At 40.0% G+C, this 27,933-nt stretch overlaps 1 protein-coding gene and 1 long non-coding RNA gene across 2 annotated transcripts in view; both read right to left on the bottom strand.

The window, feature by feature from the left end:
• LOC132984754 (uncharacterized) overlaps window positions 1–27,933 on the bottom strand; it is a 296,934-nt gene that overhangs the window by 94,201 nt on the left and 174,800 nt on the right. The gene's annotated exons all lie outside the window — the stretch shown is intronic.
• Window positions 1–27,933, bottom strand: part of scara5 (scavenger receptor class A, member 5 (putative)) — an 80,767-nt gene that overhangs the window by 23,054 nt on the left and 29,780 nt on the right. Inside the window, exons 4-10 of the mRNA XM_061051687.1 lie at window positions 22,768–22,958; window positions 21,402–21,580; window positions 21,172–21,298; window positions 20,605–20,773; window positions 12,239–12,319; window positions 8,387–8,494; window positions 1,939–2,004 (exon numbers count right to left, since the gene is read on the bottom strand). Of these exons, the coding sequence (XP_060907670.1) occupies window positions 1,939–2,004; window positions 8,387–8,494; window positions 12,239–12,319; window positions 20,605–20,773; window positions 21,172–21,298; window positions 21,402–21,580; window positions 22,768–22,958 (921 nt within the window). The remainder of the gene's footprint in view (window positions 1–1,938; window positions 2,005–8,386; window positions 8,495–12,238; window positions 12,320–20,604; window positions 20,774–21,171; window positions 21,299–21,401; window positions 21,581–22,767; window positions 22,959–27,933) is intronic.

Genomic DNA, 27,933 nt, shown 5'->3' with positions numbered 1-27,933 from the left:
CATGCAACAACACAAGCATAAAGTTACGACATGTAACTTTGCTGTCAAATGATTCATTTTTAAAAAATGGACAAATTGCCGGATTTGAATAGTAATCACAAATTTAATTGAGTGATTGTAATTAAATTATTTAGCATTTTAAAACATTTTTTTCAATGCTTTTATTGTGTATATTTGCACTGTCTGTTGCTAATGGTTCTTAACTTCCTGTTAAGTGATCAAATCGTAATTTTTTTCCGACAAATATTAGCACACAAGCAACATGAGGCCGGTTAGATATTGGTTTTTCAAGGCAAATATGCCACCACTTTCACTTGCAGGTTTGAACTTTGGTGAATTCCTATTTTCCTCTATTTTCTTTACCTGTTGTTTTGCTGAATTGAGATACTTCACATTCAGTTAAAAAGATCATTCATCCACATACAACAAAATAAACGGTTCAACGCAGCTGAGATCTCTCCCTCTTTTTATTCTACAATCTGGCGTCCATTTGCTCTACCTTGTTTTGTTTTTTTTGGTGTCGAGGCTTTCAAAGGATGTTAAGATTTTGATCCTTTCAGTGACATTACACTCAGTGTGGCAGGTTCGTTTTGTGTTAACACCCAACATGTGTGGAGGAATGTGCATTCTTCTCGCAGACAAAAAAAAAACTTCAGTGGTGTCAGGTTACTCTGGTTCTGGTTCTGGTGATCATACAGGTATGCACCGCATGCTTTGAAGTGTAAGAAGATCAGATGAGAAGTCAGCCACATGAGGTCTGTGACAGAGAAGTGCGCGACGCAGAGATTTCACATCTCTGACAGCCGCCAGCATGTGGTCTCAGCATGCCTTGCTTTCTGTTAAACCTCAAACATCCGCGTCTTATTAATGACGTGGGGAAAGAACTGATCTCTGACGGATCTCTAATGGGCAGGAAAACTATTAGAATGGCCCGAGGGATATTTGATGCTAATGGTACTTCATCGCTCATCATATGGACCGTGATGATGTAACAAAAAGCGGCTAACATTCCAGGCATAAAAAGCAGAGAGAAAAGTCTGTGGTTTTTGAGGTTATTAATATTCTGCCTCTCTCTTTGAATCCAGATTGGTGGTTTTTTCTGTACGCGGTGTCGTCTTACCACTACAGAACATGTGCATACATATAATGGTTTTCAAGGCCTTTTGATGTACGCTGAGCCATGAGGTTCTTCATCATGTGTCGGAAACGGTGAGATTACGCTGAAAGGAAAGCAGATCCACTGATCCTTTAAACTTCCCACAGCACTTTGCACAGGATGTCAGGTGGAGCGGCGATGCACGAGGCCCATAAAGTCATCAGCTTGTAAACGTCTTTGTTCTTGTATGATATACTGTTGGGTCTGGAACATATGCACTGATATATGTGCTGGTATAACTGCAGTGTGCCCAGTAGGATTACAATTATTTTAGTGTGCGTAACCGAGCGGTTAAGCGTACATTTCTGAAAATATGAATTGGAAAAGGAGGACATTTTCACATTCTGTTATATTTGATGCTCCCTATATTTTGATTTTCCATTTTAACAATATGGGGTAGCTTCTGAAAGTAACATACCTCCAATGCAACCTGTTAACAGTCTGCATGTAGCATGTTTTATCATTCTGAAAACAAATCTTGACATAACTCAGAAGGCTGATTAACAACTCAGCCACTGTTAAGGTGTCTGCAGATTTTGTGTAAATTTAAAAAAGTGTGTCCGGAGAATCCTGAAGACCATCAGAGAGAGCTGCAGTTTTGTTAACACCATCTTTGAGGTTTTTCAAAGATCCCGAAGAAACATATTCATTTCGAGATTGCTCATTTAAATAAAAAAAAAATCTGGACAAGTTGTTTGTAGCAGGTGAAGCTTTTAAAACTCTGTTGTCCCTTTCTATAATAACAATAAAGGCTTTCTATTCGATTCAATAAAAGCTCTTACCCGATTTCTCTCCTCTGAATCCTCGATCCCCCTTCTCTCCCTTCGATCCTCTCTCTCCTCTGTCACCTGAGAACAAAAAATCAGAAGAACAAATCTTACAGACTTCACAGAGGCAGGGATGAACTTAACTATGAACTGGGAATTAAGCCTATTTCTAATATTTTACTTCAGCTGTGTGAACATTTTTCATTTGCTTCATTATACCAGCAACCAATTTGACATGATGGCATGAAGATTGAATGGCAGGTTTAACAGAAAAACACAGATATCTCAATCTTCTTGAATCTTAAGGACAGTACTAATATGCAATAGTACCTGAGTTTGATTAAAGACGAATCATCAGCTGAACCCGACCCTTCCAACCTAATCTTACCATCACGTGTGCTACAGTGCCAACCACAATGTAGCACACATAGTGGAAGAGATGAAATAACACACAGGAGAAGCTTAACCATCCACAGGTTTAAATTTTACAACCTTCCCTCCACTTCACACCCATTTCCTCTTCTTTCTTCTCGCTTTGTGTATTTTCAGAAAAAGCCCCTTAAAGAGTCAGCCCTGTAATCTTGCCATGGGATATAAGGGCATAAAATGTAAAATTAGAGGATCCCCACCCTGCGTTTGAGGCTTAATGTACCTCTAGAAGTTGTGGTTAAAGGTTTTTTTTTCTGTATTGGAGTGGAGGTGAAAGAGGTCAGGCACAGAGGGAGCAAATAGTGAGAAGATATAAAACAGATTGTTTGGACTAGAAATTAGAGTACCAGTGTCAAGGTAATTTTTTGTGTTGATGCGTACATGTTGGAAAAGGAGACACAATGCAGAACTGCTCCATTAATGGAAGTTAAACTACTCTTATTTGTGGTTTCTGCAAAATTACGGTCAGTTATGCACAACGCCTCCCTCCAATCAAAATCTTGGATCCGTCTGTTTCTCTTTTTTTTCTTCAAAATACGATTTAACTTCTAACGCCCAGGAATAGACTCCAAAGCACCTTTTGTTGCCCAATTTCAGCCACGGCGTTTAAACAAACCACATGTCTGTTTTTGCCATGAAGCTATAAGAGGATCAGCCTCAAGCCTGCAGTTATCCCACCTTTAATTTGACTCTTTTTCAAATCCAAAACCACAGAGCTGCTGCCGCCAGCCGAGGTGGCACTCTGTCCTAACCACCATGTGTAACTGAACGTGTGTGTCCACGAGTGAGTGGCGTAGTTGACACCACACCCTGCCTGTGACGTCCTTAAGCTGTCACCTTCATCTCCACCACATCCTTAACAACTGAACACCACTACAAGGCAAACACAAACACTCTGTTTAGGATGCTACTGAGCCACAACACATGCATTTGATTTGAAACTGGACAATACATTTCCTCTGCTGGCGGCCGTCACTAACAGCAATGGGTAAATGATTAACCAGATTATTTCCACAATTGTTTGAGGCATTGCCATTAAATTAATCTCAGGCATTTACTCGGAAGAAAATTCTCACAAATCTGAGGATCCTCTGACTTTCCTTCTCCTGCTACCAACAGGCCAAAGATTCAACGTTTTAACTTTGATTTAAGATATCATAAATACCTCTTAAAATAATAACACTCCCATCAGACTTAGTTGATCTTTGAGTTCAGGGCTTAAAAGAAAATGAAGGTAAGCTAAAAGACTAAATATGGCAAGAAAGATAACTAGCATACTGACGTCAGCATTTAGTTCAAAGCAAAATGCGTGCCTTAGTACAGAGGTTCTTACTTTGCTTGCAGTGTGGTTCATATTACCAGTAAATAAATGTCAACTAATCCTGAAATTGGGCATGACTAAGCATGGCAAAACAAACCAGCTGTGATTACCCAAGTGCTCTGCAGATTTGACCAACTTTGGATTCTTTTTTGGGGGAATTCTAGTGTCCAAAAAAGAAAAAAAAAACTCAGATAAACCAACTCTACTTTGGCTCCAGATTGCAAAAGAACAAAGTTAGTGACTAGTAAACATGGTGTATCATGTAACAGCTGGATACACAGATGTTTTTTTTTTTTTAAGCCAACAGAATCGCATCATCTGCAAACAAGAAGACATGCAACTCTGAGACATTATCTCCTCTACCCTGCTGAGCCTATAGATCCTCTTTATGAAAATCACAGAATCATAAACAAGGAACAGTCCACTGGGAACCTACCAGACCTTTGCAGGACTATTGCTGGTACCATGGGAGTTTGATAATTCAGTTTAAATGTGTTTCAAGTCAAGTCAAGTTCATTTATGGCACATTTCAGCAACAAGGCCATTCAAAGTGCTTTCATGGACTCGGAGAAGGCCTACAACCACGTCTTACTTGGGGTCCTTTAGAGGGTTACTTGGGGACAATGAGGTACCAATGACAGCCAACCGGTTCTTTTATAACCAAAGTGGGAGCTGTGTCTGGAACCATCCCACAAAGACAAATTAATTGACTAGCATGCAATCCCAGAATTAATCTGCTATTGTTGGACACTGAAATAGCCTCTTGGAGCGATGGCAACATTTTTTTAGAGCCAAACTTTAGTGACAAAGAACTTCCAGGCATGACTTCCTTGTGTTGCCATTATTAGCAGTCCATCAGTCAACTGGTGAAGCAAATTGAGTAGGAGTTAAGAGACACTATCAGTGGATTGTTAGCTGTTCTTCAGTGAGGATATGGGTTCCCCTTTTTTGCTCCCCTTTTTTGCTCTCCATACAGATAATAATTAAAATGCATACTGCCAAATTCCAGTCAACCATGCAGCTTTGACTAGAAAAGGAACCAAGACTCTTTCGATGCCAAAAATTGTCTCACCACTCACAAATGTATTTTTCCTGCCCCTAAAGGTTAGAGGATATAATTATTGCAACTTTAGATTTCCATGGCAGAAAATGTTCTTGCTAATGCACCATGTTAAACTCAGCTGATCAGTTCTTCTTGACAACCAACGAAGTGAATATTTTATGCACTCACCCTTCCTATCTGTCATTAATCTATACAATAAACCACGAAGCTTCCCAGTGCTATTTCAACAAGCTTTCAGCTTCCCTCCAAAGCTGAGGAACAGCCTTCCGCTGAGGCCCCGTTCACACCAGAAAGTCTACAAACTCTTCACCCTTCACTGAGTTGTTCAAACCACAACCAGACCCTGGATGGGTGAAAGCACAGTCAGACTTTGTTGTAAACCACTAGAGGGTAGATGACCAAACATCCGCAAAGATCCTTGTTTTCTTCATTTTGTCTAAATTTTTGTGTAGAAAGACTTGTTCTGTGCTTTGAACTTTCTTTAACAGAATTACATTTTCAATCAAACAATGTCAACAGCACCAAGACTCTTTGCCTATTTGTTCAGCCATGGTGGCCATTGCTGCCTGTGCTAATTGTCAGTGTTTTCTTCACTCCAAACAAATCTGAGGACTTTTACACGAAACAGCAATATGCAAGCAATGATTTGCAACATAATACCATTTTCTCTCGACTGTTTTCATTAATTGATTTGTACAACCACCACGAACAAGTGACGTTTGCAAAACATGATGCTTCCACCTTTTGTGATCTAGGCTTAAGCTGCACCTGCAGATCTGCTGAATCAAGACATTCATAAAATGTGACCATTTAATAGATGAATTTGGTCCAGTAAAATAAATGACTTAAAAGTGAGCACATTTAGTATACAAAATGGTCAACTGATGTAATCACTTATTGTCCTGCTATGAACTGTTGTTTTCAGCATTCTGGTGATAGTAGCAACCACTGGGGAAGTTCAATTGTAGTTTTACTTTTTCTTATTTAAAGGCATATTTTGGGCCTTTTTATGCCTTTATTTAGATCGAGGCAGGATAGACAGTGAGGAGAGAGAGAGAGTGGGGAATGACATGCAGGAATGAAGCCACATGTCAGATTCAAACCTGGGCCTCCTGCTTGAAGGACCACAGCCTTCATACATAGGGCGTGCACACTAACCACTAGGCTACCAGCGTCCCTTCAATAGCAAATTAACTCATGTAATTACATCCGCCATTTTCACCAAACAGATAATGACAGACAGTTTTTAATCTTACCACCAAACGCCCCTTTTACAGCATTATATTTCCGTTCTTCTTTTATTGCAACTCTTGTTGATATGTGATCAGTAAAAGCCATTATCCTAGCTGTTTGAATGTGTTGCTGTCACCATAGCACTCTGTAGAACTATTGGTTGTGGTTGAGTATTTAACTTTATCTATGGTAAACTTTGAATCCTGCATTTGCAATTGATCGCATTAACAGCAAACAGACTTGATTGTGTCAAATCTGAGGGAATCGAGGAATGAGATAGGAGTCAGCATTGTCCTATTAGCAAATGGAATTTCAAGCTTACTAAGAGACAGTAAGCTATAGCTGTTAGCAAGCTGGTTTGTGAAGCAGAGCTCTTTCTTTCTAATAGGTCAAATGATGTAGATAGTAAACTGCCAAGTAGAGGAAATAAAAAAAGTGTTCGCTTCTGTAGCTGACCAGCTCAAAAATGTTGCTGCACTGCTAACATTTTAGCAGTTAGCTAGCTGTTAGCAAGTCTGTTATTTAAGGAGCAAGAGATTCCCTCTGCATTTAAACACACATTGGAAAGGGTAAATTAAAACATTCATTCATGTAAAAATGAACCAAAGCTAAAGTGGATTCTGTTGAGCCATAAGCATGAGGACAACAGATCAGCTTGGTCCAAGGATTTAAGCACTGCTGGCCAACACAGGGACTGAGGGCTTCCAACACTGGACATTTCAGCCAAACCAAACTCTGATTGGGAACAGCTGTTGGCTAAACACCCATTTATACACAAACACACTGACATGCTGACCCAAAAAAGACTGAAGTGCCTTATCATATTTATCATGGGTGTGTTTTCTCTAAAAGGTACTCAGTGCGTGTTTGTTATCGTTGGCACGGTCCAGCTGCTGATGCCAAAGTGGAAACATCAACAACCTTCCCCCAAGGGGTTTATGTAGATAGAGTCTAATGGATGCATTGATGAATGGATGGAAAAGTGGATGGAAGGAAGAGAAGATAAAAGAGACACTCTATGTGTAGCACCAAGTCATCCAGTTGTGCTCAGTTATTTTTTTTTTAAACCAAAGTTGGCATCAAATTACATTCGTGTCAAAGCATTTAGTTCTGATTTCCACTTGGACAATTTAAACGCTCGCGTCATATAAATTTATGTTTAGAATGGGCAATGGAAAAATAAAGGACACAAAGTTTGAAATGTTTTCTCATATGCATAATGGTATACACAGCTGTCTATTAAAAGACCATTGTGGATATTGCATCATATATAGGAGTTTGGATCCCTGTAAGAGCATTTAATAATGACATGATTGGTTTCTGTGGGTTTGCTCTGGACCTCTGCATTCCTTTAAAAGTGTTAGGAAAATAACAATCAACGCCTCCTCCAATGACTGATTAATCGGTCCATTTGAGGTAATTTAAGAGCCGTTTCTTGGCTATTGTCAAATAAGGACAATTTCAATGGTGGACTGTAAGCTCGTTTTAATGATAGCTTGATGAATGAATGCCAGAGTGAAAAACTGCAGTGGGGTTTTTTTAGAGGTAAAGAAGGATGAGTCGGACGATCGTCTATGAAACAGATAGCCATTGAAGAGTCGGAAAGCAGATGGATGGCTAGTAAAAATCCCAATCAGGGATCTATTGAGAGAACTGGATATTGAGTTCTTTTGAGTTGCTCTTTGGGTTCTTTCAGCCTCCTCAAGAGATGCACTTCAGAGTCACAGTCTGGCTTAATTGACATTCTAAATGCTATTTCGGATATTGGCTCAAACAGCAACACCACAAAGAATATCTTGAAATGTTTTGGTGGTGTCTGGGACGCTAAATTTGTGGTAAAATATTTTCATGAGGACTTCTATCAGACAACATGAAACTCACAACACACACACACAATAGTCGTCTCTTTTGGACTCCCTAAAGGCAGATGCCAACTGTTCAGCAAGGCAAAACACGAGAAGAAATTAGTTTGACGAGTCAGTGATCGAAGATATGTGAAAGATTTGGTTGTGTGGCCTTGTTAGGAGTTTTCTATTTCAGGCGAAAAATGAACATGTAATGCAACCCTCTGAGAACCAAGTTTGTCTGTCTAAAAAAATTTGAACGGATTTGAGCTGTGAAAGTGTTGACCAGACTGAGCTGTGAGTCGACAACACTGCAGAGAGTAACCGTCTTTTTCTACTGACTTGTGAATTACAAACTGTCGGGTGAGTGAGGAACTGACTTACTTCATAGAGACTACTACTGTTTCCTCAGTAAAGAAAATAACCTTTAGTGTAAGGTCTTAATCATGTTATCAACACGGTATGTTTTTGTGCTTCCATATGTGTTTTGTATTTAAGTTGTTGGCTGGGAATGAACAAAATCAAAATCAAAGAACCATTTCAAAACCTGACCTGATAAATAAAAAGACGTACCTCTAGGACCAACAGGTCCGACTTCTCCTTTTTCTCCATGAACGCCATCGACCCCGACGGACCCTGTGATTCCCCGAGGACCCTGGATGCCTTTTTCTCCTGTAAACCCTAATTCAAAAACACACACAACATTCATTTCAGTTTCATAACTATGAAACAGGAAAAAGTGTGGTCATAACACATCACAGTATTGATCATCAGACTCTCCTTGACAGTACCTTTCATTCAAAAGTTCCAGTTAGGGGTCAATCTTGTTAAGTGTTCTGGACATATATTGGACAAATATTTGCAGAAATAGAATCACCATATTTTGAAATTCATCTTTGTTTCCTGGCAATTTTAGAATAGCCCCCTCCAAATAAATCCCAGATGGATTTTGTTCTGGTGGGTTCCACTAAATAAAACATTTCAGAACTTATTTTTTTAGCTGTAGAAGTGGAAACTCTTTAATCTAATCAAAGCACTGAATTAGGGAGGCTGCTGTGTTGTCATTCAGAAATCAGTGAAATGAGGACTTTGTCTACTCATTCATTAACGATTGAATCAAGTTTACTTTTGTTGCACAATTCTGTGTATACTACAGAAATTTGACCCCATTTCCGATATGCCTGGTTGCTTCCTATCGCCCTGGGTTCTTATATTATTGACAGTAGAAACAAAGAGGTTGTTTGTGATGTAAACATTGGTCTTTCTCTTGTTCCACCACCTGCTGATGTGTCACTCCTGAACGCTCGCTGACTCTGGTGGAATAGCATCTGTTTTGTTCCATTAATCAATCCCTCAGATTTACCGTTTACTCCAACTAAGTGCCACATAATGAGCCCGTCTGTTGACAGTCAGCACACGCAAATGACCGAAAATTAATGAGGTAATTACTTATTTATAGCACGTCTGTCATATGTCGCTGTGCCCTGATGTGCTCTGATTACACTGTTGTTACTGGCAATCTGAATAATTAAACCAAAACGCATTACAGCCAGAGACTCAACACAAGGTGATGATGGATGACGTCACGTCCCCTGTGGTTTTCTGTCTCTGCGCTGTGAAGGGTCAATAACTCACTCTTCAAAATCCCCAGAGGGAAAATAGTATTAATCATACTTTGGAGGGAGTGAAGGAGTCTTCCTAGTGATTGTGCAGGACAGTCCGAGGAGATCGTCTAACAAGCCCAAAAGGATTTTTAGAGCTTGAAAGCGATGATGGATTTCTTGGAGCAACAGAACATCAGGGCTTCATCATTAATTGAAAAATAGGACCCATTGACGGTAAAGGTTTCTTGTCAGCATCAGCAAAAAATGTAAGAGGGAAAATTGAAATCATGTTTACTCTTCTGCCTTAAGCTGTGTTTGAAAGATCCCATGAAATACTTTTCAGTGTTAGTTTAATTTTACTTGATAGCATCAGAATCCGACTGAGCCCTGCTAGGCACAGGTAAGCCAATCCATGTCCATGGTTTACAAATCTGTGGATTCGCAAACTATATGGACACGGTTTCATAAGCTGTGCACTCTGATGACCCTGCGTTGCAAATAGCCAACAGATTGTGGGTCCATGCACACAGTTTAGAGATCTATGGATGGACACAAGATCCATCTTCGTGCTATCTATATAAAAAAAACATTTTCTACAGTTAGAAATGGTTTTTGTTCACATTTCTCAGAAAGTGGTGGGGGGTTTTATTTCAGCAGTAGGATAATGCTTCTTGGAAGTGTCATGTGAGAGCTGCAGTTCTTTGGCCTGGGAATGCAGGATGGATGATGACAAGGGAGGAGCTGAGAGGGTGATGATTCAAGAGGTACCAAGCTGGAATGGGTCCTGAAAACATCTGGATTCATACTGTAGCTCTTCCTATCTTACAGTAGTTATGAAAAATGGTCAATTTGGTGCCAATTCTGTCTGGATGGAGGTTCATGCTGTGGTTTTGGGTGGAATGGCCGGCAAAGACAAAGATAGACGACCTGTCCCAATGGCCCTGTCCACACCCCGTCTGAAAATAAATCTCCCATCCAGAGTCTGGGGCCGTGTTTTCATAAGCGGATTTATATGACCATTTTTTATTCTCTGTGCACACTGCGTTATAAATGCAATGTAATGTAATCACAAGAGCAGAGGTAAGAACTGTGGCCAAAGTCTGCTTTGTGTAAAACGGAGCAAGATTTTCACCTTTCATGCCACTCAAACTTCAATCCCAGCGCATGTAAAACGGCTTGTAACTCAAAATTTGATATTTACACTTGGGACATTTATAGACCAGGTAACTTGAACGACCCATGGGACTATAAAACCCCACCAGTGCAAAAAAACACACATGGAAGTCAAACAGAGAGGCTTTATGGGACTCCTTGTCTGTGCATCTTCGGCTTCACATTCATTAAATCTAGAAATAGTTTTTATCACTCAGTAGTAAACAATAAAAATGCAATCTCTTCTTTCTTTCAAGTACGCAATAACCATTACAGTGTGACTGTGTCGTCTTACAACCAACACAGCACTCATTAACATACACAACATTCAATATACAGCTTACATCCTAACACATAACATTACAGTACTAACAGACGTGACAAAACATGAACACACTGAACACAATGACAGGGTGAGGACAGCGTCTAACAAATAATGATAATGCGATCGTTCATTTCAGGGCAGTGGCATTACAGTTCCTCTGTACTCATCCTACTGATTAATTTAAAGAATACATGTAAATATGTATACATGTACCTTCAAAATGCATCTGCCTAATTATACACACTTGAGTAGTTTGACCAAAAGTTTGAAGCTTTGACAGTCATGAAAAAAAAGAGTAATATTTCAAGTTTACGCACAAGTGCAACGCTTACTTCAGGGAGGAAAACTTGATCAAAAAAGGTTAATATTGTGTAACTTGTGTTAAGAGCTTCTTAGCACTTATGATTTTGGTTTGTTTTAAGGACCAAATTAGTCAAAAAATGCCACAATTTTGGAGTTGTACAAAGATTTGAGCATGTCACATTGCTATAAGTATCTCTCTAAATGAATAGCATTGCACTAAAATGACGATTTATTATATTTGATGTAGTATCTTATTTAAATTCCACATAGGGAGGTATAGCTGTAGTGTCTTTCAATGGGATGCTTTGTGCTCATTTCCACTGTCACATGTTAAAGGAATTATTCAACATTTTGGTAGTACACTCATCCCTTTACTCTCATAGAGTTATATGAGACGAGAGATATCACTTTAATTTCTGTCTGTCAAATACACTGGAGCCACAACGTGATTAGCTTAGCTTAGCAAAGACACTGGAAAATAGTGGAAACTGCTTTCCAGCACGTCATATTTGTGTTTTAAGTCTTTATATGTAAAAAAAAATCAAACTGTAAAAGTGACTAGTTGTGGTTTTATGGGGGATTTTGTGTATGATGTTTCTTTGGCTGAAAGCAGCGACCTGTTTTGTCTTCACAGTTTCCAACAAGTTTCACCTCGCCAAAAAACAGCTGAGTTTCCCTCTCTTCTTTAGACAGAGCCAGTCTAACTAATCGCTCCTGCTTTCAGTCTTAATGCTAAGCTATGCTGCTAACTGTCTCCTGGCTCTAGCTTTTCAAATGTTAGCCTTTTTATTGACAGCAGGGAGAGCTGTCGATTAAAACTGTGGTTTTGCTACATGAGACGTTAACATTCAGGCCATCAGGACTTTTCTCCATCTTTATCTTTACAGACAGAAATGAGAGTGGTCTCAATCTTTCCATTCCACCCACCTTTAGCCAGTAAGAACAATTCCTTCAATCTCCAATAAACGTATTTTAATTTGTGTGAAGTTGAACTTTTTATGCAATTCATAAACGTATGAACAGGAGTCTGGTTGTGCTCACCTCTCAAGCCGGAAAACCCTGGAGCCCCAGCAGGCCCCAGTGGTCCACTATCACCCTTCTCCCCCTTTGGCCCTGGAGGACCTGCAGAAAAAACACAAATATATTCACAATTAAAGACAGAATGAAACGATAAACTTTTCAAACAATGTCAAATTTGAAACCAATAGATAGCATTTGTAGATCGTGCATTACCCACATCAGGCTGTATTTAAATGCAGCCATATCAAAGTAAAAGGCAAAACTTTACTCTCAGTCAGTTTGTGCTGTTAAAGCTTTGCCCCACATGTTTCCAACACTGGTGTAGGCTGTTAACTGAGAAAAACAACATCAAGCTAGTTAAGGAAAAGCTCAGTGAGGTTCTCCTTTTAAGTAACACGGAAAGTTACTTTGTGACCCAGCAAACCTTCAGTTTGCCTGACAGCTGTACTATTAAATACAGCTTTACTTAATGCAGCATGTTATCGTTCCCAACAAACAAGTGAAGAAAGATTTAACGAAAGTCGAGTCTAAGTTCCCTTTGTGTACAAATTTGCCAAAATATGACTGTCTCTGCGTCTTTGTTTTTTATACATTCACTTTAAAGTAATAATTCACAACTTGACAATTCAAAAAGTGCAGTTTTTTTTTTTTGTGTAAAATTGACCGACACGGCCTGGTCTCAAGTCATTGGATTAATATTAGCACCATGTTCAGGCGACTTAAAGGGCACATTGTTTAGATGTTTTGATTTTACACACCATAAACTGTATAAAGAATGGACAGAGCAACATCCTGCTTTCAGTGAAGCCAACATATTAAGAGTTCCCCCTAATGACAGGTTGCAGCATATGTCATAAACTCTGCCTCCTCCATGTTAACAAATGGAATATGAGTTAAACTAGAAAATTAAAACAGGCCTACAAAGTCAAATTTTTCCTCAAACCAAGATTCTGCCCTGATGGTTAGATATTATCAGGCTGGTCTTTGTTCAAGTCCCTTTTCTGAAAAAAGTTTGATTTTCATTAGTTATTTGATACTATAAAAAGGTATTAAAACACATTGATTGACAGCTCTGTTGATACTAGCGGCTTCTTTAGCACTGTATGCGCCGGATTTAGCAGAGAAGAAGAGGAGCGGCAAGAGGAAATGTAACAAACACTACAACAAGCTTCACTGAACTTCCATAACCATGAATGTCTGCTTCAAACCAACACAAAGAATCTGTACTGATCCGAGGGATCTTGAGTGTTGTTGGCAGTAGCAGCTCTTCCAGCCAATCACTACTGTCTTTCTAGACGCTGGCTCCAAATGCACAATATGTCAACGCCCGTCGCAGGGTTATTTTGGCTTCATCTTTGTACAACAGGAGGGGGTTGAGCCTTGTTGTCAATCTTATTATAAAATCTTTGTTACATACAGGGAGGTCTTTCCTGACCCCAGTATAGTGCTCTCATCATTGTGAAACCTTTTCAGTGATGCTAGAAGGTAAAAAAGACAATTCTTTGGATTCCTGATGCTTCCATAGATTGTGTGCTTGCCTTTTCACTTCATGCATGTACAGATTCATACTTAAAGGAAAACAGTTTTCCACAATGTCTTCCCAAATTCACCATTAAAAAAACAACTGGGCCAGGTGCAGACAGCACCACTGCCATTGGATATGACCCAAATGTTGTATGCCCAAAAGACGTCAAAGAATATTTAAGGGACTAATTAAACCCTCACGTCAAACTTAGCAAAAACAATTTTTGCACCAGCAGCAGAAGATTAGACACCTCATTAATACACTCATGACAAGCACTTTGAAAAATGGGCCATGTGTCTGTCAACTAATATCCAGCGTGTCTCTATCACAACCTCATGTTGGATCTTCTTGAATCTTTCCTGCCAACACTAAGGAAGGATATAATCAAGAAGATTATCATTTGTAAAGTGAACATGTACGACTAGAATTTGGGTCAGAGAGAAACATGCGAGCCTTTATTTTTTAAAGATTAGGATTTTTATCAGCATCGAGAAATTAAGCCATATTTATTTTTCACAAGTTCACATGACACACACACACACACACACACACACACACACACACACTAAAGCACCAGCTAAAACTGGGTCTTACAACTGCTGTAAAGACTCAGTCCAAAAAAGTTTGTTGTGCTTGGAGAGAGTGAGTGAAAAAAAGTCAGAGTGAAAGAGAGAGAGGGACAGAGATATACACAGAGAGAGAGAGAGAGAGAGAGAGAGAGAGAGAGAGAGAGCGAGAGAGAGAGCTCTGGCCACAATGGGAACCACATGTTTAAGGAGATAGACCAAAACACAGCTTGTGGGAACGTTAGGCATTCAGTGCTTGTTTTTGTCCTGCGGATCTGATCGGTCACAGCTCTAATGTTCTTCATTTACATGTTTTTGATGCTGTGCAGCGTTGAGATACAGATCTCGTTGCTGCCGCCCACGAGCTGCTGCTGCTGCTGCTGCTGCACATACTTAACCAGCGAGGCAGGTGATGTGACCGTGAAAAAGGTCACATCAAGAGTGCGAGCCCGAGCCACAGGACCATTTAAGTGCATGTGTGTGTTCTTGTATTTCTAAACCTCTACGGCAAAGAGTGCAAGCTCAGAAAGTGTCCGAAATGATTGCTATGATATGGTTCAGGGTCAGGTGAGAGGTTGGGTGTCGATCCGGGGGAAAAAAAGAAAAATCGACAACAATTTGACCATTTTTATTTATTTTTTTATTTTTCCTCTCAAAAACTCTCTCTCTAGTTTGAGCTTCTTCATGCAAACATTTTGTCCTTTTGTAAACTTGATATAATGAGTATTTTTTTGGCTTTTTCTTTTAACAAACCTGTGCTACAGTATTTGCTATTTTCTTACATTCTAATTGCGAAAATCATCAGAGAATTGATAAATGATTAACCAGAATAAAAATCAGAAAATGTCTCCGTAATGGTTAAAGATCTTAACTCATATTCTGTATATGCCCCCTCTAGTCTTCTACTACTAAGAGCTTAAAAATGACACTCATACACATTCACTGATAGCTCCAGCTGTCCTGCAAGGCGCTAACCCGCACATCAGCATCTAATCCATACAATTCACACACACAGGGATGGCCTTCAGGAAAAAATCCATCCTCAGGAGTGTGTCTTTAGATCACGGTCATTACATACAATGTTTAGCTACGAGCTAACTAGAGAGCGCTAACATTAGCCTGCTAACACAACAATGCAGGCCACAGGTGATTGCAGCTCGAGCCAAGGAGAAGAACGCTTGTCCTTTGTGTGAATACGAGTGGCGAGGGGTTGGAGGTGTGCCACCGGAGGAGAGCATATAGGCTTCAATATGGTGGATGTGTGGCCAAGCAGCGGTTTATTTTGGTTGCATGCTGGTGCTCAATCTACTGGATCAATAAAGTCACACATTCTTCTTGTAAATAAGAGAGCACTCTTTGAAAAGGAGTAAACATCTCTCGCTGTTGGGTTTTTATTTTGATCTTTATTGGTTTTAGTCTACCCCACTGGATTTCAAAACAGCCCTTTTGTGTGGGCACATCTGCAGCAGAAAAAGAAATGCCAGTTATTAGGACTTATCAGCGCAAGTTTATAGTTTGGAAAGTAAACCTGCAAAAAGTCTTCTCGTGTTCTGTTCAACATCTGTGTGTGCATGATCAGCTTGGGAGCAGAAAACGCATCCTCGTCAACAGTTTGTTTTAACAGAGCTTCACATAATTGATCTTTTGGCTTTCAGAGTCGTAGTTGTTCAATTTAGCTGACGTCGGTTCAACAAAAAACAACCCAAGTGTTCCCTCCAGGATCAGCCTGAAAACATCTGACGTCACCGAGTACGAGAACACAACACAAGTGTGGAGTTCAGGCGCCTCCATCCAACATCCAGACAGATCATTCTCAGTGCAGAGAGAGCGCTTGTGTTTTTGTACGTGTCACTTAAACATGTGAAAGAGACACACAATCTCCTCCACACGGTGACAACGTACATGTTAAATGTAACGGGAGATAAGGAGCGTGTTGCGAAATTCATCACAGTGACGAATGACGAGCGGAATTATCAGGGTTTATGTTATTTGAGAGTACGAGCATCTTAAGCAGGAACAGATGGACAGCACTGTGGACAGAACGAGGCTAAAATGTTCAATGTGTCCCTGAACTAAAGGGACAGGCTGGTGTTGAAAAGTGATTTGTTTTGATGGAGGATGTAGAGCTGAACCGCATGAAGTACCTCTACTTTATAAAGTGACGATGTTGCACAGATACTTATTGGTGGTTTGAATATAAGTAGATTTCAAAAAGAGGCAGTTTTTCTACACAGTATCACAGAAAGTTATGCATTATGTCTCTCTCTCTCTCTTTTTTCTAAAGCTTGGTTTGTTGCTCGCCCAAAGAGTGTCTTACTCTGTTTAGAGTGAGTCTGGATGAGTTAGTGTAAAGGAGCTTCTTAAGTCTTTTTTGAGCATATTTTGGCTCCACTATCTATCAACTGGTCACATGTAAAACTTAGTTTTCCAAAAATGTTTTTGATGGAGAAAACTGGATGCTGAAAAAAAACGCTTTAAAGGGATAAACATCTTTCATTTTGTAGAGATACCAAAAATGTGAGAGATAAGATTGACCAAAATAAAAAGTGAGCTGTCAGAAGTTTGTGTGTCTGGAAAGGCTTTGGTGTGTGAAAGCCAGACTTCACTGAGCTATGGGACTCGTCACGAGTAAAGCAAACATGCCAGTCAAAATGTGCATTAATGGTCATCAGATGACATGAAGGCTAAAAAATGTTTCCAGACCTCAAAACTGCTCAATCAAACTCATAACACACAACCAAAGCAGAAGATCAGCAGCTTTCAGCAACAACAGGACGTTCATCTTAATCTGCACATGTTGCGCTATATCAGTGGTTCTCAATTTGTGGGTCGGGACCCAGGGGTGGGTCACAGAGTGGTTTTCAGTGGGTCCCAAATATGTGAGTGTCAAAAAAATGTGTCAAAAAGTCTATGAAGCGCTGTTTCAACTTTTTTGTTTTGTTCAGTCTAGTAGCTCTCTCACACCGTCTTAAGATCCTAACTGCAACATTTTGCAATAAATAAAATCTCATGGGTTGAAAATGTTCAGAAATGTAGGTTGTGATTTCACATGAAGAAGTTAGTGGTGGGTCCTGAGGCTAGACCAGTGGAGAACCCCTGCTCTACAGTATATCAAGGTTTGAAGAGTTATGCTAATTTTGGGCTTTTTGTTCCTTTATTGGAGAGATGGGACAGCGGAGAGAGTGGGGGAATGACATGCGGGAAAGGAACCCCATATTCGAACCCGAGCGACCCATTTTGAGGATTTAAGCCTGCAGGCATGGAGATTAACCACTCATCCACCGGTTCCCTTGCTGCATGGTTGATTTGACTGACAGGTGGGCGTTTCTTCACTTGAGCTAAATCCTGTTAATGACCTCGAACTGTTGGCAAAATGTTTTAGATTATGCTAGCTTGATAACGAGCGAGATGATCATGATTCAGCAGCCAAGATATTCATTCAGCCAACCTTCACTCCACCTCGTTGTCTGCTTCTCCATAAGCAGGAAGTTAGTTAGTGGAGTCAGCATTTCACAACAGAGAAAACAGCTTTGTTGGGCTTCATAACGCCTCTTCAGAAACCAATGGGTGACATCGCTGAGACTACATCGGTATTTTAAACAATCAACGCTACTGCCACATGAAAATGTTGTGACATACATTTTGGAGCCATTCAAATCTGGATAACAATGAAGTCACCTTGCAACGAAATCCGAGAGCAATATTAGCGAAAGAGAAAAAGAGAAATATGTTCTGTTGAGTCCAGACTCTTGGAGCAATTATGTCAAGCCAGGATGGATTTGTTTTTAAAAGCAAGTAGGTGACTAATAGCTAAAAGATACAAAATCAAATGTTAGTACTAAAGTAATCAGAAACATGTGATAAATTCCCCCAATAGGCTCATGTTACGGTAATTAATGATCTGTTTAACAACTGGTCCCTCCCCCTGGGGAGAATTTGAATCCCCCATCAAAGAAGACTCCAGGCGCTACTTGAAACAGCTTCTCGTACTCAATAAAACAAGTGTGGCAGTGATAGTGTGTGAGAAGAAACAAAGGCGAATGACCTGAATAATAAAAAACAAGAGAAAGGAGGGTAAAGAAAAAGAAGAAGGCAGCGGAGGGGAACAGAACAGAGGAAGATAAACATGGATAGAGATGTATAAACCTTTTTTGGGCTGAGTGCCTGCGCGCTAACAACAAACAAATGGGCCGCGCAGCTCAAACTAATGAAAGAGCTGAGCGGTCGAGTTTTTCATTCGAGATGCTGCGTCTAAATTTAACTCACAATTGTTTCCAGGCTCAGCAGGAACAGCATCCCACCCACATGTGAAGCAGACTCCAGATCAGGGGTCGCATTCGTTTTGAGTTGCCATCAATCAGCGCGGGCCGCGTCCCCTGCCAGCATTACATCATAGCATACCGTTACTGATTTGAACAAGCCAGAGGAGTCACCGAGTGCCCTGGCAGTGAGATTCCTACCACGTCGGGTCTAATCAGATCCCAGCAGATTGGAGGAAGAACATTGAACGTTGAGCACTGCTCAGTTCCCCGGGCAAGTAATCCTACAGTGTAAAATCACATTTGCATGCTTGGGTCACTTGCATTCAATCAAACTGAAAGCATCTATTGGCTCAGAAGAGGTTTTGTAAATGATCTTTCTGAACACAGAGTTTCACCCAAAGGCGTTCATTATATGAAGGTTTTCAGTTCTCACATTCCCACGCTGCGGTCGTGTATTTCCTTTAATGTAATTTTGCTCTTACAAGAGGAGAACACTCACCAATAGATGTTGTTGCTGTTAGGGCTGCACAATAAACTCCCAACGTTATGAAGATCACGATATGAGCATTTGCTATGACAGTATCGCAAAAGCCGGACTGTATCGTACCAAAATAAGAAAAGCTATTTTATCCAAACAAGCATGTTTTGTCACTCAGCATGTTTACAGTTTAGAAGGCCAATTAAATGCTTGATTTCGATTGGGCAATTGCACAAGCAAGAGTCTGGGACGCGGCTCTTTTCATAAAATCTGGAGGACTAACTGTAATCATATCAATCGGCTGAAAGAAGTCCAGTTAATGTGACGGATTAAAGGAGAAGATAAAAGCGGTGAGATGCAGATGAAATGCGTTAAACTGCACGCTATGACAGAGCCTGCCCTGATTTGGGATCTTGCTTTTGTGTTTTTTTTTCTGGGTGTGAATAGGAGTGTGTTTGACGACGTGTTGGAGGATCGCTGGTTTGCATTAACCTTCTAGCTGCTTGTGGCCTTTAGCTCTTCATGACTTTTGTAAAACTGATCTGCCGGCTGAACAGTGCAGAATATGTCCATGCTTGGTTTTGTAACTTTTATCAAAAAAGGAACAAAGCCCCACTAACTCTCGATTAACACATTGCAAGACATCTTGCTTCTTCGTCATTAAAGCCAGATAAAAACTGAAATAAGGTGGATTTTGAAAGATTCACTTCACAGGGACTTAAACCCCGGAGGTCTGGACAGAAGTCATAAAATCACTGTGAAAAAACACAACAACAGAGCTTTCTCTTACGTCAGTAGCATGAACACATGTGTTGAGTCAGGGCTTAGGTTAGAGGGGGAATACCATTACAGGTTGGCCATGCTACCAAGCAGGACCAAAACAGTGGGCCAAAGCACGGCAGAGCCACCGCCCGCTGTGAGGACTCAGGGGGAAACACGTGTTCTCAGCTTGGATCCATTAAACTGAGCTCGTGGGAAAACAGAAGTACTGACATGACTCAGAATTTCATCACCAAGAATTGGATTCAATAACAAGATTCAACAACTTTATTTTGGCTAAGTGCCTCGCCAAATTCCTAAGTTAGAACATTTTTTTTTTTCGGTTTTGCATGTAAGACTTTTGTTTTCAACATAGAATACACAACTAGGTTTAGGTAACCCTTGGTGATTATTTGAGAAATGTGCTATTTGGGGCTTGTTTTACACCGGGCAAGAGTCTTTGAAAATGGTCTTATGTTACAATGAAGTCAAAAAAGTCACTTTTCAATCCAACTCAGTCTCAATTCTACCTTCAACATCTCGATGCCTTTTGACCTGCAAATCACCAAGTCAATGCAAACTGAACAGCAGCATTTAAGCTCACTTCAGGGGCACTTAGGGGAAGCAATTCAACCAAAGAGAGAGAGGCACTTAAGACTTCTCAAGTGCCCCTTTGGTGTTGAACTTGGACCAGAATGAAGCACAGAGATGTCTCCTTTGAGAACAGCCAAGTCCTTTTTTTAAATAGACATTTCAAACGATTCAGTTCAAACAGGCTTTCACTTTGCTTTGCTGACCTTCAAATATGGTGAGGTTCTTCAGGACCATGGAGTGCTCCCAGTCCTTCAGGCGGAGGTCCTCTGCGATCGTGTTGAGGATCTCCATCTCGTTCCTCAGCTGGGCCTCCGTGTGGACGTGGGTCACCCACAAACTGCTGGTGTCCTCTGTGATGTTGCTGATCTGGATCTGAGCAGCGGGAGCATGGGCAGATGAAGAGTCAACAGCACTAATTCATGAGCATGACAGTAAGACAGTAAGACAGACTCATTGTGCCTTAAAATATAGCCTTTATAATGTATGTTTTAATTTGTTCAAAGTTGTTTTTGGGGTCTTTTTGCCTTTATTAGATGGGACAGCTGAGGAGCGACAGGAAGTGTTGGGAGGAGAGAGTCGGGGATGACATGCAGCAAACGGACAAAGTCAGATTCGAACCTACAGCCACTGTGATGAGGACTATAGCCTCCATACATGGGGCGCGCAACAAAACCGCTTGGTACTGCGTACAGTATGAATTCTAACTTTTAGCTAACAACGAATATTTTTCAGCTGTATGTGTATTTCAATGATTCAAATATTCAAAGAACCTGCAAGTCTTGTATCTTCACATGATGAAAACTGATGTCATTGGCGAAGGTATGATTGACAGCTCCCACCGTCCAATTCACCTCGTCCAGTTTCTCTCTGAGCCTGCTCAGTTGTCCTGAGCTTTCCCTGTCAGAGGACGGAAACAAACTGATCTTTAGTCTTCTTCTTTATGAAATTCAAAGGGTGAAGCGTGCCAAACGAGGCTTTTCTGTGTGTGTATGAATTGTACCTGAGCAGGACATCGTGGTCGCGGAGCCAGATGGAGGATCTGGACACCTCTGCGTTCAGGCTCGTCAGGTTCCTGCTGGCGGAGCTGCTCAGAGAGGACAACCTGTCGTCCAGCTGCACCAGGTAACCCTCTGACTGAAGGGAGTTCGCCTGGATACTCCTCAGCTCCAGCTCCAGGCCCTGTAAGTGGAAGAAGTTAGCTTGAAGTTCAGCTTTATCATCGTTATCTTGTTTTTTAGCAGCTTTAAACACCATTGCTACAACACGTCCATTGCTGCACATACAGTATAATGCAATTCTAACAGCACTAGAAAGAATTCTTTAAAGTACAATGACTTGATTTGTAACAATTAATTACCATTTAAGTTACATATCATTAGTGCTGCAAAGTGATGATATTAAGCAGGTTCCTGGAAGATGAACGTTAATGTATGCATGATATGTTTTATTGTTAAAGAAAAGCAGGAAGCATGTACAAGACAAGATCAGCAATAAGATAGGAAGAATTACTTTTTTTTTGGGGGGGGGGGGGGGGGGGGGGGGGGGGCAGAGAAATCCTAATAAAATCTAAATGTTTCACAGCAGTTTCAACGTGAACTAAAATTTGCTTCTACTCAGCTCAATTGCAACCGTCCACTTTTCAGCAGTTCTGATTCTGTAAGTTCATTTCCACCTTCAAATCCTCCAGTGACATTTCAGAAAATCCTTCAATATTAATATTTTTAATCCTGGAACCAAGCTAACCAGCTCCCATATTACTCGTCATGGCTATTAAACATTTGATTCTGTACATTAAAAAAAACAATCCGAAAATGGAGAAAAAGGTGAAAAACTGTATAGATATTTGTAGTTTCTATGTAGTGTGTTGAACTTCCTGTGAACTTCAGTGGTAGCAGGCACATCAACATTTCAATGGTAACAGCGGGCTCCACCAATCAGAGACGTTGTTGTGACACTAGGATTGTGGGTAGTTGAGTTATTGTTTCTCTAGATCATGAATAATCCATGCTTTTCTTAAAACGAGGTTGATATCATGAACTTTTGTCTTCTACAGGAGCACATTCAATCGTTTCACACTGAGGAAGCTTGTGCTAAGTCTACCTTGGATGATTATGACATTAAGGCTAATAATCAATGGAGATATGGAGAGAATGAATGGGTTTTTTTACTGCTGGAATCACACTGTTGAGCTCTAACGGAGTGAGAAAAAGGCGAACCCGTTTGAATGTTTACACAGCACAAATGAACTGTTGCTTTCAGACATATGTCAACATTTAAAAATCAATCCTTCCGTCATCATTTCACTCCTGTAACAGTTCCCAGGTCTACAAAAGCTCGTGTTTCCGCTCTTTGCTCTTGTGTCGTACCTTGATGAGGATCTCCAGCCTCTGCAGCCAGTCACTGTGGTTCTGGAAGAGGTTCTCCAGCTTCCAGATGTTCTCCAACAGGTCAGCCTGAGTGGAAGCCTCGCCCAGGTCCTGCTGGGAGCGCTCCGACATCCGGGTCACGTTCTCCATCAGCACTTCCTGGCGCTGTGAAGACACCTGGGAACGAGAGACTGGGGAGGGGAAGAGAAAGACGGAGAGAGTTAAAAATTAGTTTCGAGTGTTGACTTACTGATCCCTCAGCAAGGTCCCCAAATCGAGTATCGTTTACTACCAATCACTACTGACTGAGCCAGCATGTAAATGCAGAGCAGATGTTGAATCAGTCACTTGCACTAATTTGGGGTTCTCTCTTCTTGCTCAATGTATTGTTTTGTCAAAATAAAACCTAAATATTGTTATGACTTCGAAACCTGTTTTCCCGGAGTTGGCTCTCTTGTGATGTTTTCAGTGCAGCACTGAAAGCATATTGTGGAAATTCTGTCTTTATTTTGACTGATGTTGAAGTTGGCCTTTGCATGATGCTGTCCATCCAATTCTTGCTGGAGAGAAAACATGAATCCAGAGTGTTTTCCTTTACAATCTGACATGGATCCCCTAATAGGAACGGTATAGATTTCATAAAAAAAACATTACTTTACATTTATCTGATAGCTGTACTCACATGTTACTTTCCAGAAGAATATTATACAGAAACAACCAAACAATACATCTAGAACTAACTTTAACTTGATGTTTATTATATCTGGGTTAGAGGTTTTATTTTTAGCGTGATTAAAAGACGAGTGGTTCTACCAGTGTTGGTTCACAGCTATGTTGTTGGTCTTTCCTCTTCATTGTAAGCCAAAATGTCGAATTCTTCATGTTAGCACATGTTATATGCTAATTTAACCTACATTACACATTACACCACATGGAACATGTTTTGATGAATTTCAAACCCAAAAAACTGAAATAAACAGACATAAGAGGAAAGAGTAAAAATGTGTTTTCCCTTTTTGGTTGTGTTGAGAGTATTGAGAGAACAAGATCTAAATTACAACTTGTTTATTTAGCTGGAAAATCACATTCGCTAACAGTTAACATATTACCAAGGAACGTTTCTTGTCTTTCTTTTGGCTGTGGCATAAAGGCCACTTCTTCTTTTGCCTTTTCTCTGTTCTCCACCGTGCCTAATGAGGAAAAGCTCCTTGGTTTTATGTTATGTTGGGAGCATGTTGCATGGTAACGGCTCGATAGCCCGGGAGATATTTTGAAACCAGATCCATTACGCCATGACAAAATGCTCTCAGCAGGGACCAACGCCTGTAAAAAAACACTTTTGATGGAGAAAAAAGGGATGGCGTGGAAAACAAGAGGAAGCAGATGACTCCCTCCACAAATGCTTTTTGACACTCCAATGCACCTTCAAAACTGATATTACACTATTTCTGTACCCAAGAGAGCTGCAGTGTTTCTCCGTATGTGTGGCTACATGAGCTACCATCAAAGCTTAGAAACATCTGCATGATGTCAGAGCAAGAAAAGTTCTGCAAAGCCACCCGGCTGCAAACAAACCATCTAAATTCCCACTCATTATGTGTGTTAGCTTCATTCCTAATGACCTGAAAAACTAAATAATCTGAAATCTATCCACTACACAGGGTGCTTAATTGCTAAATGATGGTCTGTCAGCAGCTGTGTTTTTTTTTCTCTACAAGAACACACACAGACATAAATTTAACATCACCACAATCTGATAGGAGGGCATTCTCAGTGGTTAATCCCCCTTAAAATGAAGACGAAAAGGAGAAACAAGACTAAAAAGTTGATGAAGGACAAGACAGAGGTTAAAAAAGAACGCATGAGAAATGGGATCATATAATTACTCGGGTATAAAAACACTTTCAACAGCTTGCAGCATGAATGGGGCACGGTGGCAGGAAATCCAAAAATATGTCCCTAGATCAGGAACTTGCCAATGTTTCTTTGGACCAACATTAACACTTACACATGTAAATATTCAACTTTGCCTTAAACTTGAGGGCATACTTACGTGATCTTTTTGTTTTCACTTATTTCTCATATTATTAGCCCTTGCCATTTACTTTTTCTTACTCTTTATGGATGTTGTGTTTGGTATTTGTTTGTAGCTTGGCTTTATTGAACAGCATTTCTACTGAAGCTTATGAATGTCTCAGGGTACCAATTTAGAGTCTCAATGGAGTGGAAATGTACAAGTCAAATTGTCCAGAAGACCTGTGCATGGGACCCACATTTTTGTCAGAGAATCTTGTCAGACAAATCTGAGTTACAAAAAGAGCAGCGGCCTCGTGTTAATGGAATCTAAGCATGGCTGCCAGATTCTTCTGAAATTTGTCAGAGGAACCACAGTGTGGTTTTGCAAGTTTAAGGTGCAGGATTACATTAGTTAACCACAGTTTGGGGCTGTGGGTTCTCACAGTTCAGGACAAATATGTGCTAACGGAGTGAAGACGTAGATATAACTTCAATCCTGTCTTGTTACCGGAACACATTTGAGTAAATTATTCGTTGTGTATCCTCTCAATTCCATAATCAATCACCAATGGAAATCAATCTCCACTAATTCATGTCTGTGAAACTGCTGTTCTGTAAACACAGAGAGTTTTGAATATACCATCAAACGTGCACAGAGGTCGCTGTCAGGTAACTACATGGATAACAAACACTTTTCCATTTTTCATTTCCACTTTGGAGCTGAACACAACACCAATATTTTATCACGTTACAAAGTTCATTTGCCAAACTTGTTACCTAATTAGACCCGAACAACTACCAGTTGGTGAGGCACACACTTTGTATATTAACAGATCATAAAATGGCCCATTAGCAGCTGTTATCACTACAAATTCAGAATGTGGCTACTTGGTTTATTGAGGCAAAACTGTGCAGTCAGGTTTAGGCACCAAATCAACCTTGTTAGGTTTGGAAAGAAGGTCATGGTTTTGGTTCAAAATACAACTCATATCAAGTGAAGGAAGTGGGTTACAACCAATACAATAAATTAACATTGACCTTGGACTCATATGAGAAATGAAACCTGCACTGTTGTCAAAATCTTTAACTCTCTCTGCACCCTATATTATCTTTTGCAGTACTTAGAGGACGATTTAGTGAGTTTATCGATCAAAATGAAAAATGCATTTCTCAGATCATTTCCTCTGCATAGTGCAATGATGGTATATTTCAAAACAAAAATGAGGGTCTAGACTCACTCTTTATGTAAAGTTAGGATTTAAAGCTTAATCAGAATAACTCCCAGATCTGTGGGGAAAAAAGTCTTAGATTTATTTAATGTATTTGAAAAGCGATAAATATACCCCATGAGCTGTTATACATTTACCCTAATGATGTCAAACTCCTGTTGAATTACAACATGAAAGATTAGCTTTGAGTGTGACTAATGAGACAATTTTGAGAAATGGACTGCAAGAAGAAATAAAGGCCTGATAAATTAATTTCAAACCTTTCATTCTGCCCCTCCGCTTTGTATCAAATCCATTTGTGTCTTTTCCATTCATAACCTTTTCTTTGCACTTTACACTTACACATATACACAGAAAGACATGGCAGCAATATGCAAAAACAGATCAGTCCAAAATTCAGAGCTTCATGGTATTCGAATTGGTCTGCAGAGAAGAAGACGTATAAAACTTTTGTATCAAATGTCGGGAAAGGAGGTCAGTACATCAGCTGGGCTTCAGTGTGTAATGTGAATGGATTATGCATTATCTTTCCAGGTCTCACAGGGCTCTGGACCAAGCTCATTCTGTGCCCTAGGAAGGCTTTCCCTGGTACATATCGCCCCATTTTTAACCATAAACCACAAACAAAGTCTTACCAGTGAAAAAAAAAAAAAAAAGAAATTATGGTGGGCCCCACAACGTAAGGAAAATGATATAGTCCCCACAAATATAGTTAAACAGGTACAAACACACACACACACCCACCCACACACACAAAGCCTCCAGTGAGACAGACAGGATGGCTGGACAGTGTCATGGTTGGGGCAGACAGAGAAGACAGAGGGAGGTCTATCAGGGCTGCATTCCTCTTTGGGCAAAGCCAAAGGCAACATGGTGCCTTTTATAAATCTCTTTATCTGCAGCCTGTGCATTTGTGCATGTGTCTACAATGGTGCAATGTGTGTGTGCATGCAGTTAGACCAAGAAGAACTGATCAACACGCAACACTGAAACAATTCTTAAAATGTGTTTGTATGTTAATTCTAAATCTGCACATTTTTAACCTGTGTCCTTGATTGGATAATTCAAGTTTCTTCTATTTTAAAGTAAAACTTAATACGGTAAGTACATCAACACTATGGAGTCATATACATGTTTCAATAAATACTTACATGTATGTGTGTTTGTGTGTGACTACAGAAAGCTTTATTTAGCTTTCAAAAAAGACCCTACCATTTCTAACTTGGTGAAAGTCCCAAAGAACTCAAATGTCTATCAAAGTGATATACAGATGAGAAACACGGGTTTAATGGTGCAGGGTAATATATATATTATAAAACAGCTGAAATCCAAAGAAGACGGGAAGGGAGGTGTGATGATTCAGTTTGGAAATTTGACATGTTGTGTTGTTGGAGCTGAAAGGTATTTTTTGGAGTTCGCAGCATATGACATTTTTTTTTCTCAACATTTGTTCCATCTGTTCTTGAAATGAGATTTCCTCTAAAACAACCACGACTTTTTTCAGAGACGCTTCCCTCATAAAGCTTAAAATTTCACAAATATCACATTTTTATCCTCAACATATAATGACCATTTCTTTTTTTAAGATAGCACCTTTATTCAAATGCCAAAACGTTTTCAAAATACCTTGACAAAGAATATTTATTACGAAAACAAAGCTTTGCGAGGGATATGCAATAGACTCAAGACAACTTTTATTCGCATTCGTTTTTACTCTTAAGTAAATGTTAACATATGAAGTCAGATTTCCTTCTTTATTAAGACATTCACCAACAACCACCATCCATACTGAGATGTTTTGTCCCATCTAAAGCAGATAAATAGTCCATACCTGTCGCAGGCAGTCAAGTATTAAGTTAAATAATAGTGAACTTATCATGTTAATCTTTATTGTGGAATTGAAAGTACATAATCAGAAAGA

The sequence above is a fragment of the Labrus mixtus genome, chromosome 12 (assembly GCF_963584025.1).
Source record: "Labrus mixtus chromosome 12, fLabMix1.1, whole genome shotgun sequence".
NCBI lineage: Eukaryota > Metazoa > Chordata > Actinopteri > Labriformes > Labridae > Labrus > Labrus mixtus.
This window is presented reverse-complemented; position numbering and strand designations above follow the sequence as displayed.